Genomic DNA, 18,727 nt, shown 5'->3' with positions numbered 1-18,727 from the left:
TAAAGACAAAAGCTTGCATCAAAATAACCATATAAGGAGATGTTGCGATGCACAATCAAAGTAAAAGAGAGTGATTTGGAATTAAATGTTTTAGGGATGAGTAAACCCTACATGACGTCAAAATACGAGGAAAGGGTATCCCTGGTAGTATGCCTCATACTATCTGGTATGTGGACGTCATTCACGACGTCAAACACAAGTTTCTAGCTAGGTCAAAACAGGACCACTTCAAAGAATTTTGGTTTCCGTGGACAGGAAGTGATGACGTCAAGCAGAGGCTTGACCAATGCAAAATGAGATACTCAGGAAAGTTTTGACAGACAGAAAACGCCAACCAATAAGAAAAGGGGGCAGGACTTCTATGAAAACTTTCTAGGAAGTCACTTGACTTCATTTAATTAATTTTACATGGAGACCTATGGTCCAACAAATGTATAAATATGCAGTGTTTGGGCACAAAATTCAGATGCCACATTATTTGCGGAACACTCAGGACCAGGCTACGGTACTTCGAGATTGCGAAGTTAGAGTAGCAGAGTGTTATTTGGAATCAGTGTGATTCAGGGATTGTTGCATTTCGGCTGGGACAGCCTGACCATCCAGCAGAGAATCTAGGAGGATTCGAGTGTAAACACCAACAACTGTTGGTGTTTAGGGTTCCAGGGAGAGAGCCACCGTTTAGGGTTCCAGCGAGGACCAAGTTTAGGGTTCCAGAGAGGACCAGAAGTAAGGGGAGACGACCCGCTACTTCAGGCAGGGCATCGTCTACAACCTAGAGCAACCAAGCACGGGAGCTTCTAGAATAAACCAACGAGCAGAGCAACCAAGCTCAAGATCAAGTGGAATTGGAAATCTGTATTCAAGTTTGTACCATGTTATTATAATTGTAAACGACCATAATTTGAGACGAGTATAATAAATCTTATTGCTTGTTACATTATAAGAACACTGTGTAATTGGCTACTTATTTCGAGGCACTGTAGTTGCACAAGTTGAAGGAGTTGATTGAGTGAATGGTCTGCTTAACAATCTGCTGCATTTAGAGAAAGTCAGCCTTTGACTATAGAAAAGATCCCAGTCGCAGGGAGGACTTTCGTTCCCCACATTCAGAGGAAAGTCCCCTGTGACAAGAATTGGTGGAGAACCCGGGCAGCAATTGTTAAAAGTTAATAACTAGACCAGTCAACTCATGTGCAACTGATAACTCGAAACAAGAAGCCAAAGGTTAGACCGCCAGTGGCCACTTGTCTGGCCAGTGAGAGTTAGGCTCAAGGTCCAGTGTCTTAAGGTCAGATTACATTGAGTGATTGTTGCTATAGTAACGTGACTGTACATTGCAATGGATGTGTATTCTGAACTCATAAAAGTGGGGAAGGAGGCAGGGCTGACAGGCAAGGAATTGGTCGATTTTGCTAGGGATGAAAAGGAGAAACTAGACTTGAAGGAACAAAAGCTCAGAGAGGAGCAACAAAAGGAAAGAGATGAACGACAAAAGGAAAGAGAGGAACGACAAAAGGAAAGGGAACATTTGGAGAAAATAAAAGAGCTGGAGCTGCAAATCGCAGCAGCCAGACCTAGGAATGATTCCCCTAGTAATGGCATGAAAAAGGTGAAATTACCTCTTTTCAATGAGAAAACAGATGACTTAGATTCCTATCTATGCAGATTCGAGAGATATGCGGAAAGCATGGGATGGGCCAGAACTCAGTGGGCCCTACCCCTCAGTACACTGTTGACGGGCAAAGGCCTGGAAGTGTATTCCCGAATGCCGTCAGAACTTGCAAATGATTACGATGAATTAAAGGCTGCCTTACTCCAAAGGTATGAGTTGAACGAAGAGGGATTTAGAGCTAAATTCCGGAGCTCGCAGGTAGAGCCTGGCGAGACTCACAGTCAGTTAGCCGAGAGGCTGAAGCGCTATCTCTTGCGTTGGTTAGAGTTAGCTGGTTTTAGGGCTGAGTTTGATGACCTAATTCAATTGATGATAATGGATCAAATTTATGCCAGGAGCTCGAAAGAGCTGAAGCAGTTTGTTCGCGAGAGACATCCGACAAACTTAGATGAAATGACGAAGCTAGCGGATCAATACAGTCAAGCCCACCCCCATAAGGAACAAAAGAGCAACTCCTACAAAGACCAAAAGCGACCTGACAAGGGCCAAAGTCAGGGTCATTCGGCTTCCAAATTCAGTGGCCCACAAGGAAATAAGGGGTCAAGTGGTTGTTATGTTTGTGGGAAGGCAGGTCATTTGGCTCGAAACTGCCAGGCCAAAACGAATAGTCCGAGACTAAACCGGGCTGCTGCTTTGGATGAAATGAAGGGGTCTGAGGAGAAGACTAGTCAGGACCGAAAGGGGGCTGCCTGTATTGAGGCTAACACCGTTAGATATGAAACGGCAAGACAGCCGGGCTCGTATGTGAAGCTAGCTTCGGGGGATGAAATACCCCTTCTCGAGGCAGGATGCTCTTCGGGAGTCAGACCATCAGGTGTGAACATGCCTGTTCTTCAGGGAAAAGTAGAAGGGCATGTAGTGTCCGTTCTAAGGGACAGTGGCTGTAGTACAGCCGTGGTAAAGTCAGTGTTCATTAGAACCCCTCAGATTGTTGCAGGGCAGAAGAAGAGGGTGGTTTTGATAGACGGGACTGTCAGAGAATTCCCCATTGCTAGGGTATGGGTAGACACGCCTTTCTACACTGGGGAAGTGGAAGCTCTGGTTATGGAAGACCCAATGTATGAGCTTATTTTGGGGAATATTCCCGGGGTCAGGGACCAAAATAATCCCGATCCACAGTGGTCACTTGATAGTGACGAGGTAGTGGTAGAGGAGGAAGAGATGGTAGAATCATCCGAGGGAGGGGCGGTAGAGACACGTGGCCAGAAGGCGCAAAGTGCGAAACCCCTCAAACCCCTGCCGACAGCAAGTGCACTCTCACTCGCGACGAGTAAAGGTGAGTATGAAGCAGCGCAAAAGGCTGACCCGACGCTAGCGAAAGCTTGGCGAGCAGCGGAGAGTGGTCAGAAAACGACCACAAGCAAAGGAAATGAGAGCAAGTTTCTCGTGCATCGAGGCCTGCTCTATCGCGAATTCCAATCTACAAAATTGGAATATGGCAAGCCAGTTCGACAATTGGCCGTACCGAGCGCATACCGTGATGGATTAATGGCGCTTGCCCACGATGGCATAATGTCTGGGCACCTAAAAACACAGAAAACACTCGACCGATTACAGCAAAGCTTCTATTGGCCAGGTATGGGAGATGACGTCCGGCGATATTGCATATCATGTGATATCTGTCAGCGCACCGTGAATAAGGGGAGCGTGGGTCGCGTGCCGCTCGCGAGCATGCCGCTCATTGATACTCCGTTCAAGCGCGTGGCGATTGACCTCGTAGGACCTTTTGACCCCAAGACCGATCGTGGGAATCGGTATGTTTTGACGCTGGTCGATTATGCAACTCGCTACCCAGAAGCTATTGCATTACCGAGCATTGAAACCGAGCGAGTGGCTGAGGCGCTTGTCGAGATGTTTAGCCGCTTAGGTTTGCCAGACGAGATTCTCTCTGATAGAGGGGCGCAGTTCACTTCTGAGCTAATGAGGGAGTTAGGGCGTTTGCTGTCCGTAAAGCAGCTTAACACAACTCCGTACCATCCCATGTGCAATGGGTTGGTTGAGAGATTCAACGGAACTCTCAAAGCCATGCTGCGACGAATGAGTGCAGAGCGACCCAAAGATTGGGACCGTTATTTACCGGCATTGTTGTTCGCGTATCGGGAGGTACCACCAGCTAGCCTTAGCTTTAGTCCGTTTGAGCTACTGTATGGTAGGACTGTACGTGGACCTCTCTCCCTGATTAAGACAATCTGGGAAGCGGAAACAGTCGACGAAGAGGTCAAAACAACATACGAGTATGTTGTGGACCTACGAGCGAGACTCGAGGAGACTTGCAAAGTGGCGCATGAGGAGCTCAAGCGCGCATCGAAAAGATATGCCAAGTACTATGACGCAAAGGCGCGTGACAGGAAGTTTGAGGTTGGCGATAAAGTGCTCATTATGAGGCCAACGAGCGCAAGCAAACTCCTGATGCAATGGCAGGGACCGTATACGGTCACAGGCACACTAGGGCGATATGATGTGAGAGTTGAGGTCAATGGCAAGGTCAAGACCTACCATGTTAACCTCTTGAAGAAGTATGTTGACCGTGCGCGAAGTAGGGACAATGGAGTCCAAGCGAATGCCATCTCCGTGGTCGAGGAGGAGGTCGAACCCGATCTCGACCGACCGTGCATAGGACTGCCCGCCTTATCGCAGAATGAGAGCGTGGCTGACGTGGTGATAGATGCGGAACTGACCGAGTCACAAGCAGCGCAGGTAACCGATCTGCTAAATCAGTTTGATGCGCAATTAACCGATGTACCAGGGCGAACAAACGCAATGGAATGCTCAGTGACACTTACTACCGCTGACCCCGTGGTAAGCAAGCCGTATCCCCTACCACAATCTATGCAAGCTGCGGTAAAAGCAGAATTGAGCGAAATGCTGAAGATGGGCGTGATAGAGAAATCACGATCCAAGTACGCGTCACCGATCGTACTAGTGAAAAAGAAGGACGGAAGTAACAGATTTTGCGTCGACTACCGCAAATTGAATGCTATAACTGTGTTTGACCCAGAACCTATTCCGATTGCTGACACTCTCCTAGCGAAGCTGTCAAGAGGTAAGTACTTTTCGAAGTTCGACCTCAGCAAGGGGTATTGGCAGATACCCATGGCCGAGTCTGATAAGGAGAAAACAGCATTTGTCACCGCTGAAGGCCTGTTTCACTTCACCGTGCTGCCATTTGGTATGGTGAATGCACCAGCCACCTTCTCACGGCTGATGCGAGAAGTGCTGTTTGGACTCGACAATGTAGTGAACTACATCGACGATATCCTTGTGTTCTCCGAGACCTGGGAAGAACACTTGGATTCCTTGCAAGCTGTACTCTCGAGGCTTGCAGATGCTGGGTTAACCGCGAAGCCAAGTAAATGTCATGTGGGCTTCAAGACGCTCGACTTTCTAGGGCATGTCGTAGGTGGCGGCACGCTGAAGCCTCACCCCGAGAAAGTAGAGCAGATCTTGCAGGCGGAAGTGCCGCAAACAAAGCGGGAGGTACGCGCGTTTCTAGGGCTAGCTGGGTATTACCGCAAGTTCATACCCAACTTCGCAGCTATCGCCGCACCGCTGTCGGACTTAACAAAGAAAGACAGAGCCAACCGCGTAGACTGGGGACCCCTGGAAGAGCAGGCGTTCAACACGCTGAAGTCCCGACTGACTTCATCCCCCATACTCCATCTTCCAGACCATGAATCCCCGTTCATACTTGCGACTGACGCGTCTGACGTAGGCATTGGCGCAGTACTCATGCAGCGCGTAGAGGGAGAGAAGTTCCCTATCGCATACATCAGCCGGAAGTTGTCAGACACAGAGCGACGGTATGCCGTCATAGAGCGAGAGTGCCTCGCAATTGCATGGGCAGTAAAAAAGTTCGATGTTTACCTATATGGGAGAGAGTTTGAACTTGAGGTGGATCATCGTCCCCTCATGTACATTGCCAAGGCTAAGTTGCAAAACAACCGAGTCTTGCGCTGGGCACTTGCCCTCCAATCCTACCGCTACCACGTGACCGCTGTCAAGGGAACAGATAACGTTGGGGCAGACTTCCTTAGCCGATGTCCAGAGTAAGAGGGGCAGGTTTACCCATATCAAGGGGATTATCGAATGTTGATATTGTCATGTGTATGTACGGACAAATTAGTTTCATACGTGAAAATACTATTGTAGATAGCAGTACTATCTTGAAATGGGGGGTTGTGTCATGATATGACATATTTTGTATTTGTCACGTAATAATTTGTCTCATTGTACTACTGGTTATTGTGTAGCTCATGTAAGAAATTGATGTTATGGCAATGGTTACAAAAGAAGTGCAGCTTTAAAGACAAAAGCTTGCATCAAAATAACCATATAAGGAGATGTTGCGATGCACAATCAAAGTAAAAGAGAGTGATTTGGAATTAAATGTTTTAGGGATGAGTAAACCCTACATGACGTCAAAATACGAGGAAAGGGTATCCCTGGTAGTATGCCTCATACTATCTGGTATGTGGACGTCATTCACGACGTCAAACACAAGTTTCTAGCTAGGTCAAAACAGGACCACTTCAAAGAATTTTGGTTTCCGTGGACAGGAAGTGATGACGTCAAGCAGAGGCTTGACCAATGCAAAATGAGATACTCAGGAAAGTTTTGACAGACAGAAAACGCCAACCAATAAGAAAAGGGGGCAGGACTTCTATGAAAACTTTCTAGGAAGTCACTTGACTTCATTTAATTAATTTTACATGGAGACCTATGGTCCAACAAATGTATAAATATGCAGTGTTTGGGCACAAAATTCAGATGCCACATTATTTGCGGAACACTCAGGACCAGGCTACGGTACTTCGAGATTGCGAAGTTAGAGTAGCAGAGTGTTATTTGGAATCAGTGTGATTCAGGGATTGTTGCATTTCGGCTGGGACAGCCTGACCATCCAGCAGAGAATCTAGGAGGATTCGAGTGTAAACACCAACAACTGTTGGTGTTTAGGGTTCCAGGGAGAGAGCCACCGTTTAGGGTTCCAGCGAGGACCAAGTTTAGGGTTCCAGAGAGGACCAGAAGTAAGGGGAGACGACCCGCTACTTCAGGCAGGGCATCGTCTACAACCTAGAGCAACCAAGCACGGGAGCTTCTAGAATAAACCAACGAGCAGAGCAACCAAGCTCAAGATCAAGTGGAATTGGAAATCTGTATTCAAGTTTGTACCATGTTATTATAATTGTAAACGACCATAATTTGAGATGAGTATAATAAATCTTATTGCTTGTTACATTATAAGAACACTGTGTAATTGGCTACTTATTTCGAGGCACTGTAGTTGCACAAGTTGAAGGAGTTGATTGAGTGAATGGTCTGCTTAACAATCTGCTGCATTTAGAGAAAGTCAGCCTTTGACTATAGAAAAGATCCCAGTCGCAGGGAGGACTTTCGTTCCCCACATTCAGAGGAAAGTCCCCTGTGACACCCCCCCCCCCCCCCCGAAATGGAGGAGGGGGATGGCCTGTACAATCACCCCCCCCCCCCCTCCCCTGAAATTTGAGAAAAAATGGAGGAAGCAGAAATGTGATTGTATTCATTTTGGCATATTGCATTACGTTATTACGCCCGCCTTCAGACAGGTAACAGAGCTGAACAGTATTCTATCTTGTAGGATAATGTATACATAATTTTCTCAAGCGCTCGCTCGCTTCGCTCGCTCGCGAAGAAAGTAATATCGACATAAGGTATGGTCCAGACGTTGACAACGTCAAATAGCATAGGCTTACATGTAAACATGCTATAAAGCGAGCAACTCGGGACCATCTGCAAATTATGTACGAAAACAAACAAACAATAACAAAAAATATAATGCCATTATTGAACCCCCCCCCTCCATTTCTTGAATCATTCCTTAAACAATGATGACTCTGATACATCTATGGGCATACCCAGGGATGATCAGGGGCGTCGAATCTATCTCGGAGGGAGGGCAAAGGGGCATTTGCCCCGTCCCTACGGAAATGTTGAGGGCAGACAAATCATTTGTCTCCCAAGCAATTCCCGAGATGAGGACAAGTTTCGAACTTTATTTATGGAAAATTGTACAACTACCGCCAGAATTATGCACCGGATCGCTGAATTGCAATCATAAACATGCAAAAGCTCCGCTACTGAGTCCCAGTGTGGCCTTTGGATAGACTTTGTACACTTTTTGAGATTGACGTTTTATTTCCTTATATTTATCAAAGAGAGTGCGTGCGCAGCAGATCTTTCACTTACAAAAGCTCCCTCATTAGGAATATGCAGAGGCGTAGATGGTGGGTTATGGTTCCCCCATAAAAGTATTGTGGACAAACAGATCATTTGTGACCCTGCACCTCAAAACAAACAAAAGGTCGGCAGACATGAATTTTTAGTTAAGACCATATTCTGGAAGAGCAGACTTTAAGCTTAAAAATGATGTATAAATCAAATCAAATGGACTCTCCTAACCTATCTAAATATTGGAAAGAAAGCACAAACTCAGGAAAAGTGTGAACTGAGAAAAGAAGCTCTGAAGTACACTGTCTATTCAAGCGCTTAATCTTTAACAAACCGTGCTGGCTGTGCGATGAATGGGACAAAAAACAGGAAGTAAACCACCAGAGTACCAACAATGAAGAGATTATCAGATCAAACTGAAATTAAGCACGCCTCATTAACACATTCTGTCCATTATTAATGCCAACTTTCAAAGCAGTAGCACTATCCTCTTAAAAGTTATAAGAGTTGAAATTGAAGAGTGTGGACAAGGTTTTTCAGAAATGAAAAAGGGATTCTATAAAGACACACCTAATCACACTATTCTACCAAAAATGTTCGAGATAAACTGCTAAAAAACACACTTTCCTGCCCGTTTTATGATACCAAATTTTAGGATAATGTAAAAGAAGACCCGCTCTATCAGAAAATATGAAAAAGTCAAGTTCGGCTAGGTTCACAAATTTCACTTATTTCCAGTCCTCACGCAAAATCAGTGTGTGCGACTTTATGTTCGTTTTGAGGTGCACGGTCACATTTTGCTCCTCCTCGTAACTCCCGAGATGTGGAAATGTTCTCACTTTTTTTTTATAGAAAACTGTCTAAATATTTCACCCAAAGATGGCTGAATTTCATTTCTGAAAATACAAAATCTCCCTCGCGTAAGAGGGGGATAGGTCTAACCCCTCCCAAACCCTTCCCGTTCAGTCATTTCTACTTAATACACTTTAGATTGACAGATTTCAAAATGTTTCATCTATAAAGTGTGCACCAGGTCTGTTACTTCAGTTTAAAGAAATGCAAATGTTCCTTGGATGGGAGGAGATATCTAGATACTTTCAATTAACGGAGGGTCCCCCCCCCCCTAGAAAAATAGTATACACTTTTGAGATTGAAATTTCCCCAGATTACATCATAAATGTGTTTACGAAATATTTTCATTTGAATTCTAAAAATGCAAAAGCACCCTTGTATGTAGTAGGAGCGTGCAGTGGCGTAACTACGGGGGGGGGGGGGGGGCATGGGGTGATGTGCCCCCCCCCCATCCGCTGGTTACAAAAAAAAAAGACTTACCAAAATGGCAATTCAAGGGTTTATAAAGGGTTTAGTAATTAAAGAGGTACATACTGTGAAACATTGTTCAAAAAGCCCGGAGCCGACAAAAGATTGTGATTCAGCGTGATTCCTGGTTGGCATTCGGAATATAAGCAGGATGTGCGCAGTGTACTCAGAATATCCGAACGGCAAGAAAGAGTCGCTGCAATGTTGCGCAATGTGATGTATGTGTACACCTTTGTACCTTACGCTTCGTTATCAAAGCTAGATCATTGATTTTGCAGTGTTGCTTTACATACTTGTCTATATTAAAATGCCTCGCATTGTCAATAATAAGACGACCTGGGCTATTTCCTATTTTTTCCATGCATATAAAACACACACACAAACACAAACAATAAGGGGATGCTCTAAATTGCAGATTTTGGACATCCTTCCCCCGCTTGGTCACTTCGACGCCACCTCGCTGGTCATACCTCCCCGAATCATGAACATAAATCGACACCCTTGACTACCAGTGGCAGATCCAGGGGAGGGGGGGGGGGGCGCACCAGGCTTCCCCCTTAATATCCATGCCAAAAAAATGTAGCTACAAACGGCAATTTTATAGGACTGTAAAATTTTCAAGCTAGCTCGCTATCCTGATGTTGCTGCCAGTAATTGCCAGCAGTTGCGCCCGGTGCGCCCCCATCCCTTACTTTCCAAAGCGAAAAAAATATAGCTACAAACGGCGGTTTTTGGACTGTAAAATGTCCACATTTTCAAGCTCGCTCGCTCCGCTCGATCGCATTTAATCGTTATGTCATCCTTCTGATGTTGCTGCCAGTAATTGCCAGCAGTCGCGCCCGGTGCGCCCCACCCCCTTAATTCCCTAAGCGAAAAAAAAAAAAATATACATATACATGTGTAGCTACAAACGGCCGTTTTTGGACTGTACAATGTCCAAATTTTCAAGCTCGCTTGCTTCGCTCGCTCGCATTTCATTGTCATGCCATTCTCCTGATGTTGCTGCCGGATAATTGCAAGCAGTTGCGCCCGCTGCGCCCCCCCCCCCTTAATTTTCAAAGCGAAAAAATATAGCTACAAACGGCAGTTTTTGGACTGTAAAATGTACAAAATTTTCAAGCTCGCTCGCTCCGCTCGCTCGCATTTAATTGTTATGTCATTCTCCTGATGTTGCTGCCAGTAATTGCCAGCAGATTGCGCCCGGTGCGCTCCCACCCCGTTAATTTGGTAAGCGAAAAATTATAGCTAAAAACGGCCGTTTTTGGACTGTACACAGGCTATTCCGAACAGAACAATATTCACATAAAAGAAGTTGCAGTCTTGATTGGTGGTACTTGCACAATTCTTGGTTGTGTGATTTTCCTGCTTATCTCAGGACTTGCACGCTGGTGAACCTGTGTATGTGAAGGAGCTTGTATCAAGTATTCCGAATTTATGTTGCATTTCGTAGAAAATTGCACGTCAGAAACTTTCCAAACTGATAAACGTGATGAATTTGAGTAACGACGCGGTACCCGCTGCATGCCCGGTGGTCTAGTGGATAAGACGCCTGTCCGGTGATCAAGAGGTTGTAAGTTCGAATCCTGCTCGAGTATGTCTGCCCATGATTTCATTTGTCATGGCTATAACTTACTACTAAAACACTGAACAATAGTTATTCAGTGCTTTGACGTCGCTGTTGGGCATTTGTCAATCAGTTGCAGCCAAACATTTCATCGCCTTTGTTGTAGAATAGGTAATAGATATTGCAGCATTTAATCCACACTGTCTTTATACGGACTCTTATATGGTTCATGAACACAAACAACTTTAGTTCCTTTCGTTGGGGCATCTCAATCCTGCAGATGTGTCAATCATGGGAGTAGGGATCCCACTCAGCATTCTCAGGAGCAGCACATTCAGTGACAGGCTGTTTTTTATCTTGTGAGTTTTGTGGATGTTGACTCCTAAAATTAACAATAAAATGTTCTACATTTAATGCCGAGATATGGAGGTGTACATCCAAGTGCTTTTTGGTGAAGAAAATTTCTTTTAGAAATGTCAATACGTATATGGTCTAAATAAATTCATGGCATAATGCAAAATGAGTATAACTTCAAAGTTAAATTTATAACTTGTTAATGATTACAGGTATCTACAGCGTACGGTATATGATTAAATATAAATTATTACCAGTACCTAGGTACAAATTCGTAGCAGTATTCATAGCTACCAGTACATGAGTGTAACACTGCAACATTCTCAATCTCATGATACACAGCACATGAAAATAGGCTTCTTGTCTGTTTTTAATAGTTGTCTAGCGATGAACCCCACAGCACAGGCCACGCTGCACTGGCCATAGGCTCATAGCCACGCCCAGTGGGCAACTTCTTACAGCTGCCTACAAATACAAATGTGCTACAATATTGAATCCAAATGATGACATACGTACCTCGGCTATGACAATGTACCGGTATGTTGTCAAGTCCAATGTAAACAAAGTGTGGTCCAGACAATGGAATTGTATTAATACTTAGGATAAGACGAGAAATCTCAATTAAGAAGTTGTAACTTGGAGCCTGGCTTCCATATCATGCAACCTTTTTTTATACTAAAAGCAGTATTAGGCCTAAACGGTAGGTCCCTATACAGCCAGGTTCCACACAATAAGAAAATTTACTGACGTGTGAACATCACACACATTGTCTGCTCTAACTGTTAGGCCCTACTTTCACTAGAACTTAGAAGATCTAGTGCAGTGGTCATGGTGGTCTGTCTAGTTTGACACAAAGAAACATACATTATGATATCAATTTGATTCTAACTTAAGCCCAATACTCAATAGTATTGTAGCGACTCGATTAGCCGCTCATTACTTTGTGTGTAGCAGCCCTGTGTTTTGGTCAGGTTAATTTGCCACTGCTTCAGGATATGGAATATCAGTAAGATTTTCCCCAGCCTTACATAGCTAGTGGAAATTTCCATGCATAGTTGTGATGACCTTACAATCTGGTTCAGACCGGTTCACGATCATGTCGCGTCGCAATAATGTTGCACACGTTACGTAGATTTATTATCTGCATAGTGTTAATCCAATCGCACTGTATTAGATTTAAGTGCGTAATAATTATTATTAAAGCAGAATACTAAAGGAAACGCATATTTTGTTGGATCATTCCCCCATTTCAAGCATGGAGCATGTTAAACACAGCGGCCTTTAATTCACCCATTTAGAAAATTGCGTTTTGGAGAACGGCTGCTTAGAAAAATTGTATCCTGAATCATGCTCAATCGGAAGATCCGTGGTTATTTTGGGGGCGTGTCCATGACGTCATGGGATGAAAGGCAAACCCGGAAGTATCACACAACAGCCTAAGCTTACATATGTATGCTCTCGATGAGAGCGTGATGTCGAGGCTCATACCCCGAAATCCCAAGACATTTTTTATCAGAATGTCACAAAAATGAAATAGAATTGTTTTCTACTTCAAGTCTCCTGTGAAATCACACATTTCCTCGTTTAAATAGAGTCTGTTACGTGTTATTTAGGCCACGAATACAGAAGCTGTCAGGCCTAGTGCCTGTACGATGGTGCTTCGTAGTCACAGTCACATGCATGCGCCCATCACCGGCCGCGTATGTCGCAGTGCAGTAGCCTCCGTGTATCAAAGAGCTGAGAAGCCTGAGCTTCGTACCTCTTTGATACGTACAATGTATCATATCGGCATTCCTCGGTACTAGTACTACAGCTGTGTACGCCATATACACATTGTACATGTATTTAGCGAGTCTATTTTTTCGCGAATCGGGACTTGCCAATAATTTCGCGAGTGCTTAATTTCGTGGTTGTGGAGTACACCACGGAAGAAGGAAATATATACGGAAAGAGAGTTAATATTTTCTCGTGTTTTTAAATTCGCAAAAAGCACCAGGTTCGCGAAATTGGCGAAAATAATAATAATAATAAAAAAAAAAATCGCGAAACATTCGGCGTACGTGGAACGCTAATGCTAGATACCATGCAATCAATGCGCGGGCATTGGCTAAGTCAAAGTCTTGACTAGGCCGGCCGGCCTATCTGGTGATAAAATAAACGATACAGAGCACTGCGATTTTCATCGATAGTGATAAAACTTTGATGGACTCGGTGAAGTAATGGATGGATCGTGCAGTACCTAGCTCTTGCTAGGTAGAATGCTAATGAGCTGTGAACGGGAGTACAGAGTGAGTTAGCCCGACCAGACGCTGTAAGTACGCTCTGCGAATACCTGTCGCGACGTACCTACGTACAGCGACTGGGCTGTATAGGAGTGAGTGTGATGTGATTGATAATACGTAGCCCGACCAGACGCTGCGCTACTTACAGCGACTGGGCTGAGTTCAGTTAGGCCTACTGCTGCTCTGAAGTACGAGATCAAGTCAGCACTAAGCTTGGTTCATTTTCAGTTCAGAATTTAAAAAAAAAAACTCTTACTCATCTAAATTTTGAAGTCTACCTGGTATTGGTCCTGCGTCACCAACATTGTCCCCTTGCCTGCTGTGTGGCAAGGGCTCCTACTGCCAATCTCCACTAAGTCCGTCCGCTTCAACCGGACCGCCCTGGGCCTTCCCCGCTAGCTCGCCCGTAGCGTTTCCCTCCTGCGCCCCGCCGTGCGGCTCGTCAGCAACATCTATCTCTCCAACTTCACCAGGGTCATCATCACTAGTTTCATCGTTATCATCACTAGTGTGTACTGTATCACTCAGTTCATCATCGCTCCCACATTCAAATTCCACCAAGAAATCATCCTGATCATCACTGATGTCGTGCATTATCGAAAAACAAACTTTTAAACTTTGTATGCAAATACTATCTACAACAACTTGAATGATACAATGCATGTATTATGCGCGCGGGGGCCTACGGCGCTCGAGACCTTGCGCGATTCCTTTCATCCCATGACGTCATCGGCGAAGCCTTGAAATTTACGCTGTGACCTAGATTTCAGGGGGGGGGGGGGTGACAGGTGTAAATTTTCAAAATCCTCTAACTCCACTTCAAAAAGGCCATTTTAAACGATGTGAACGACAAATTGTTCTATGTGTCCCACTCTTTCACTTCATATATAATTCTATTTCTTTAGTATTCCCCTTTAATGTTAGTTTTCACCAGTTGCGACCTCTATTCGCACGTCACCCATCGCACGTGTGAGATGTCACACGACCTACCTTGGCCTTTCGTGGCATCGGGCGACTGACTCCCGCTTCAACCTCCGTTGAGGAACGACCTCCAGATCCTGCTGCGGCATAGAGTCACCCTTCACCTTCTGTGTTTTATGAGCCCGCTGGCTGTTTATTAAAGTTCCTACCCGGCAGCTGTCCTCTCTGCGCACCGTACCAGAGATTCGGGGATGGAGCTTCGCAGTTTTGTTGCCTCCTGCACAGAACTTTCATTTATTCGTTCTCCGACACGTTTCATTGACATTGTCGTCGAGTGACCGCACACCATTCATCGCTGTCGCAATGGACGACCCCACTGTCTGGCTGAGCATCTCTACCTCTTTCCAGGCGACTCACTCTCCTGTCGAACTCGTTTTCTTCAGCCTCCCGCCGACTCACCGCGCTGGTAGAGAGCTGCAATTCATCTCAACCTCCGTTTGGCTCTTCACCCCCGTACGACGGAGTGTCGCATCACTTCATGACTACGAACGATCCCCGCATCGAGCTCTTCATCGCATCTTCGCGTCCGCTCAGCTCCGCAGGATCTCGTTCGTCGAGCCCCTTTTTCTGTCACCGTTCCAGTTCTTCAATTTGGTTTTCTACGACAGCGATTCGCTTGGCTTAACTAGTCGGCACGATAGAGTCGCTTAGTTTAACAGACCGTGGACTGTGGACACTTATCGCCAAACACTTGCATTTACTGAATGGACTTCAAGTTGACTTTTTGTTGGTATGTCCTCATTTTTGTATTGTATTCTGTAGCGCTACATTCTACATGTCGTACGTGTTAACAGCCACATTTTGAGTGTTTTACGATGTCAAATTACACTGTTTTGACTGGTGCAATATTTTGATTTGAACATACCTACCGGAATTTTATTTTTATAATAAAGACAGAAAAGGGAATATTTGACTCATTTCAATTATTTGTGTGAACTTCTTTCCCGGTAGATCATGAAGTTAAAAAAAGGGAGATTGATTGTTTGAACACGCCTTTTGTTTGTGTGATTGAAGATGCGGATTTTATCTTAACAATTCCTATAACTTCAAAACCATAACAACAATCTTCGTAGGCCCTATTACTAAAATCTTTTAATCAATTTTCCCACACTATTAATAGATTCACTCACCTGTGTTGTGGTTGCTCAGCTCAGATGGACTTTGAATACTGGTATCCGTATTAGGTTGTACCCGTGGCAATCTTTAGACAGTAGTTCATGATCACATAAAAGTACAACAATGTGGCGCGGATCCAATAACGGTTATTACGGGTAGCCAGCTAGGAATACGGGTACATAATCTTTTATGCCTCCGCCAACGAAGTGGCCGGAGGCATTACGTTTTCGGGTCGTCCGTCCGTCCGTCCGTCCGTCCGTACGTACGTACCTCCGTCCCGTTTTGTTTTTGTCGATATCTCAAGAACCGTGTTGTGGTTTTACATCAAACTTGATATGAGGGTATATCCTTGGGGGATAATACTTTGTTAGGATTTCAGGGTCACGGGGTCAAAGGTCAATGGTCACAGGTTATTTTGTGAAAAAAAAGTTGAAAATTCATGTTTTTCTCCATATCTCGCAAATGGTTCAAGGTATCTTCATGGAACTTAGTATATATGCTTGTTCCAATGGGCAGTGATTATCTAGGGAAGTTGGGGGTCATGTTTCAAAGGTCAGGGGTCAAAGGTCAAGGTCAACTCCTCAAAATATCACTACTTTCCTTATATTTATGCAATGCCTGAAGGTTTTTTTTTTAACTTGATGTATACATATTGTATTACCCAATATATATTCTGTGGGAAGTTTCTTGCCAAGAGGTCAAAGGTCAAAAGGTCAAAAGTCGACTGGGCAGCGTGCGAGCTTCACGCTTCGGTTAGCGGCAAGTAGCAAACTGACCAATGAGATCATTTAGGTCATTGTTAGGGGCGGAGCCTATGTGTGGCGCTCAATCCAAATGTTCGAGCCAGTTTCTGCTTCCTTGAAACGCCAAAAAAACATCGCCCAGAAAAACGCTATTTTTTGGTCTTTCCTTTGATCATTTTGCTTCAAAATTTCGACAGATGATAGAAGACATGTCAGACTCTAATAATATGTCAAATTCAGAAAATCGTAAGTTTTGACCAATTTTGATGCTCTAACTTCAAACTCGATTTTCACGGCTTCGACCGTGCGCGACTTTAGGACCATTTTGTTGTAGCGGGTCACATATTTATGCATATTATAATGCTATTTTCCCATTTGATACTGAAATTATACTTTTTCTCAATACCTTGAAAATCACTGAGCAATGCATAAACTTATAAAAGGGTCAGAAGTCAAGTAAAAATCATCAGTTCCCCAAATACCTGCACTCTGACATTTAATCATTCATCCAATTGAACGTAGTTCTAGGAAAGGGAACATTCAGCATATTTGTGTCAAACCTGTCATTTTAATATTTTGCCAATTGTGTGAAACTGTCATCACACATTGTCAAGACATTGTACTATATAGACCTATTAGGAGAACCATGCATTATGACGGAGGCATATTCAGTCGCCGTAGCGATATATCTAGTTGTACATGTATTGTACATATGGCTGGCCATCCCCGCCATTAACGCCATCTACCTTACGTAAACTCAAAACTACAATACGTAATCTCAAAACTACATTACGTAAACTCAAAACTTCATTACATAAACTCAAAACTACATTACGTAAACTCAAAACTACATTATGTAAGCTTATTGACCAATCAGTAAGCTCAGTTAAGCACGCGTAAGCTACAAAGCATACGTATGCTATAATCGTACGTACGCTTTAGCATACGTACGTGTATGGTATTAAGCACGCGTAAGCTATTATCGTACGTACGCTCTATGCATACGTATGCTCAGTACCGTCTGAAATTCGTTCTTGTAAATCAGCCAATCATATGGCGGCTTTCATTGGATTCTGAACCTAGCCTGTTCAGTATTATTGTAATTTTTTATGTTGAATATCTAAAGTAATGAATGACGGAGCAGATTTTTGTAATGTCAAATAAAGTTTTCCTATTTGGCCCAAATTTCAATTGAAAATGAAATTACAATTAGTGTCGCATACTTCGTTCGGGTAAAACCAAGATGAATACACGCTCGATCGAATGCTTTGCGGTGCGCAATATTTTTTTTTTTCCCAGTATGGGAAAGTCACTAGTGTGTGTAAAGTTTACGGTAGTCTACTGACAAAAAAGGTCTGAAACCTAAGGCTATAGGGAGAGGAAAAAAATATCGCTTCTGGTGCTGGCTTGAGCTGCGGCTGTCGCGCTTAACTATACCGTATGCGTGGCGGCGCTAGCGTAGGGGCACTCTCTCCTGACTCTTAGGCCTGGCGGCGCGGCCTCTTCCCGGAGGCGTGTTTTTTTTTTTTTAGACGGCGCAGATTGGGGGAACTAAAAATTTATCGGGGACCCTATCCCTAAACCTAACCCTAATCCTAATCCCAACCCTAACCATCAAACCCTAACCCTAACCCTAACCCTAACCCCAACCCTAACCCTAACCCTAACCATAACCAAAAACCCTAACCCAACGTTTTTCCCATAGGTTTAACACGCGCCATGCCCCAATCTGTGCCGTCTTAAAAAAAAACGCGTCCCTTCCCGGAGGCGAAGACTGTATACTGCTAACGTTAGCTGGTAGTGGTAGGTTAATGCAGTAGAGTCTACATGCTGTGAGTTATGCTATACAACCATGGCGGAACTATTTCTTCGAAGGTGCTGCGCTGTCATCAGGGACTGTTAGAGACTACACTGTAAAAACATCGGTGTTAGATTTAACACCACGGGTGTTAAATCTAACACCGATCAAACTTCAATAAAGGACCACACCCACAGGTGTTAAAAATGCACTGTGATGGTGTTGAAAAGTGTTCACCTGACACTTCGTGGTGTTAATTTGACACTGTACCTGGTGTTATTTTGACACTGTACTGGTGTTAATTCAAAAATGACACCACATGGTGTTGATTTGATATTTGCTGGTGTTAATATCAATGGTTTAACACCCGTCCAGCTTCAATAAGGGACCACACCAGCTGGTGTTACTTTGGTGTAAATCTATTTTCACATTTTTTCAAAAATCTAGTATTTTAATGTAAAATTCTTGATTGTCTTGTTTAAATTAAAAATCAACAAGAAGTGCAATTACTAAGAAACTCTTCAAAAAACAGTTTAAAATTTGGAAATGACACCCGTAGGTGTTAATTTAACACCATAAATGGGCACCGAAGATTTAACACCAGCTCGGTGTTCACTATTTAACACCGGACTTTTTGCAGTGTACGTCCGCAGATAACTTGAATGACAAGATGACAAGCTTTGTAATTGG

At 44.1% G+C, this 18,727-nt stretch overlaps 1 protein-coding gene across 1 annotated transcript; it reads left to right on the top strand.

Moving 5' to 3' along the window:
• Positions 1 to 1,687: 1,687 nt before the first annotated feature.
• LOC139739003 (uncharacterized) lies at positions 1,688 to 5,722 on the top strand. Its single transcript, XM_071649620.1, has one exon. It carries the CDS (start codon positions 1,688 to 1,690, stop codon positions 5,720 to 5,722), a length of 4,035 nt encoding a protein of 1,344 aa, XP_071505721.1.
• The last annotated feature ends 13,005 nt before the right edge of the window (positions 5,723 to 18,727 follow it).

This window comes from Diadema antillarum, unplaced genomic scaffold, assembly GCF_040938485.1.
Source record: "Diadema antillarum isolate AM-2024a unplaced genomic scaffold, OU_Dant_1.0 seq00000778_RagTag, whole genome shotgun sequence".
In the NCBI taxonomy this organism is placed as follows: Eukaryota; Metazoa; Echinodermata; class Echinoidea; order Diadematoida; family Diadematidae; genus Diadema; species Diadema antillarum.
The sequence above is the reverse complement of the archived record's forward strand: the minus strand, read 5'-3'. Positions and strand labels throughout refer to the sequence as shown.

What these genes read in the sequence shown, in the direction of transcription:
- LOC139739003 (XM_071649620.1), top strand. Translation starts at nt 1,688, where the DNA reads ATGGGATGGGCCAGAACTCAGTGGGCCCTACCCCTCAGTACACTGTTG.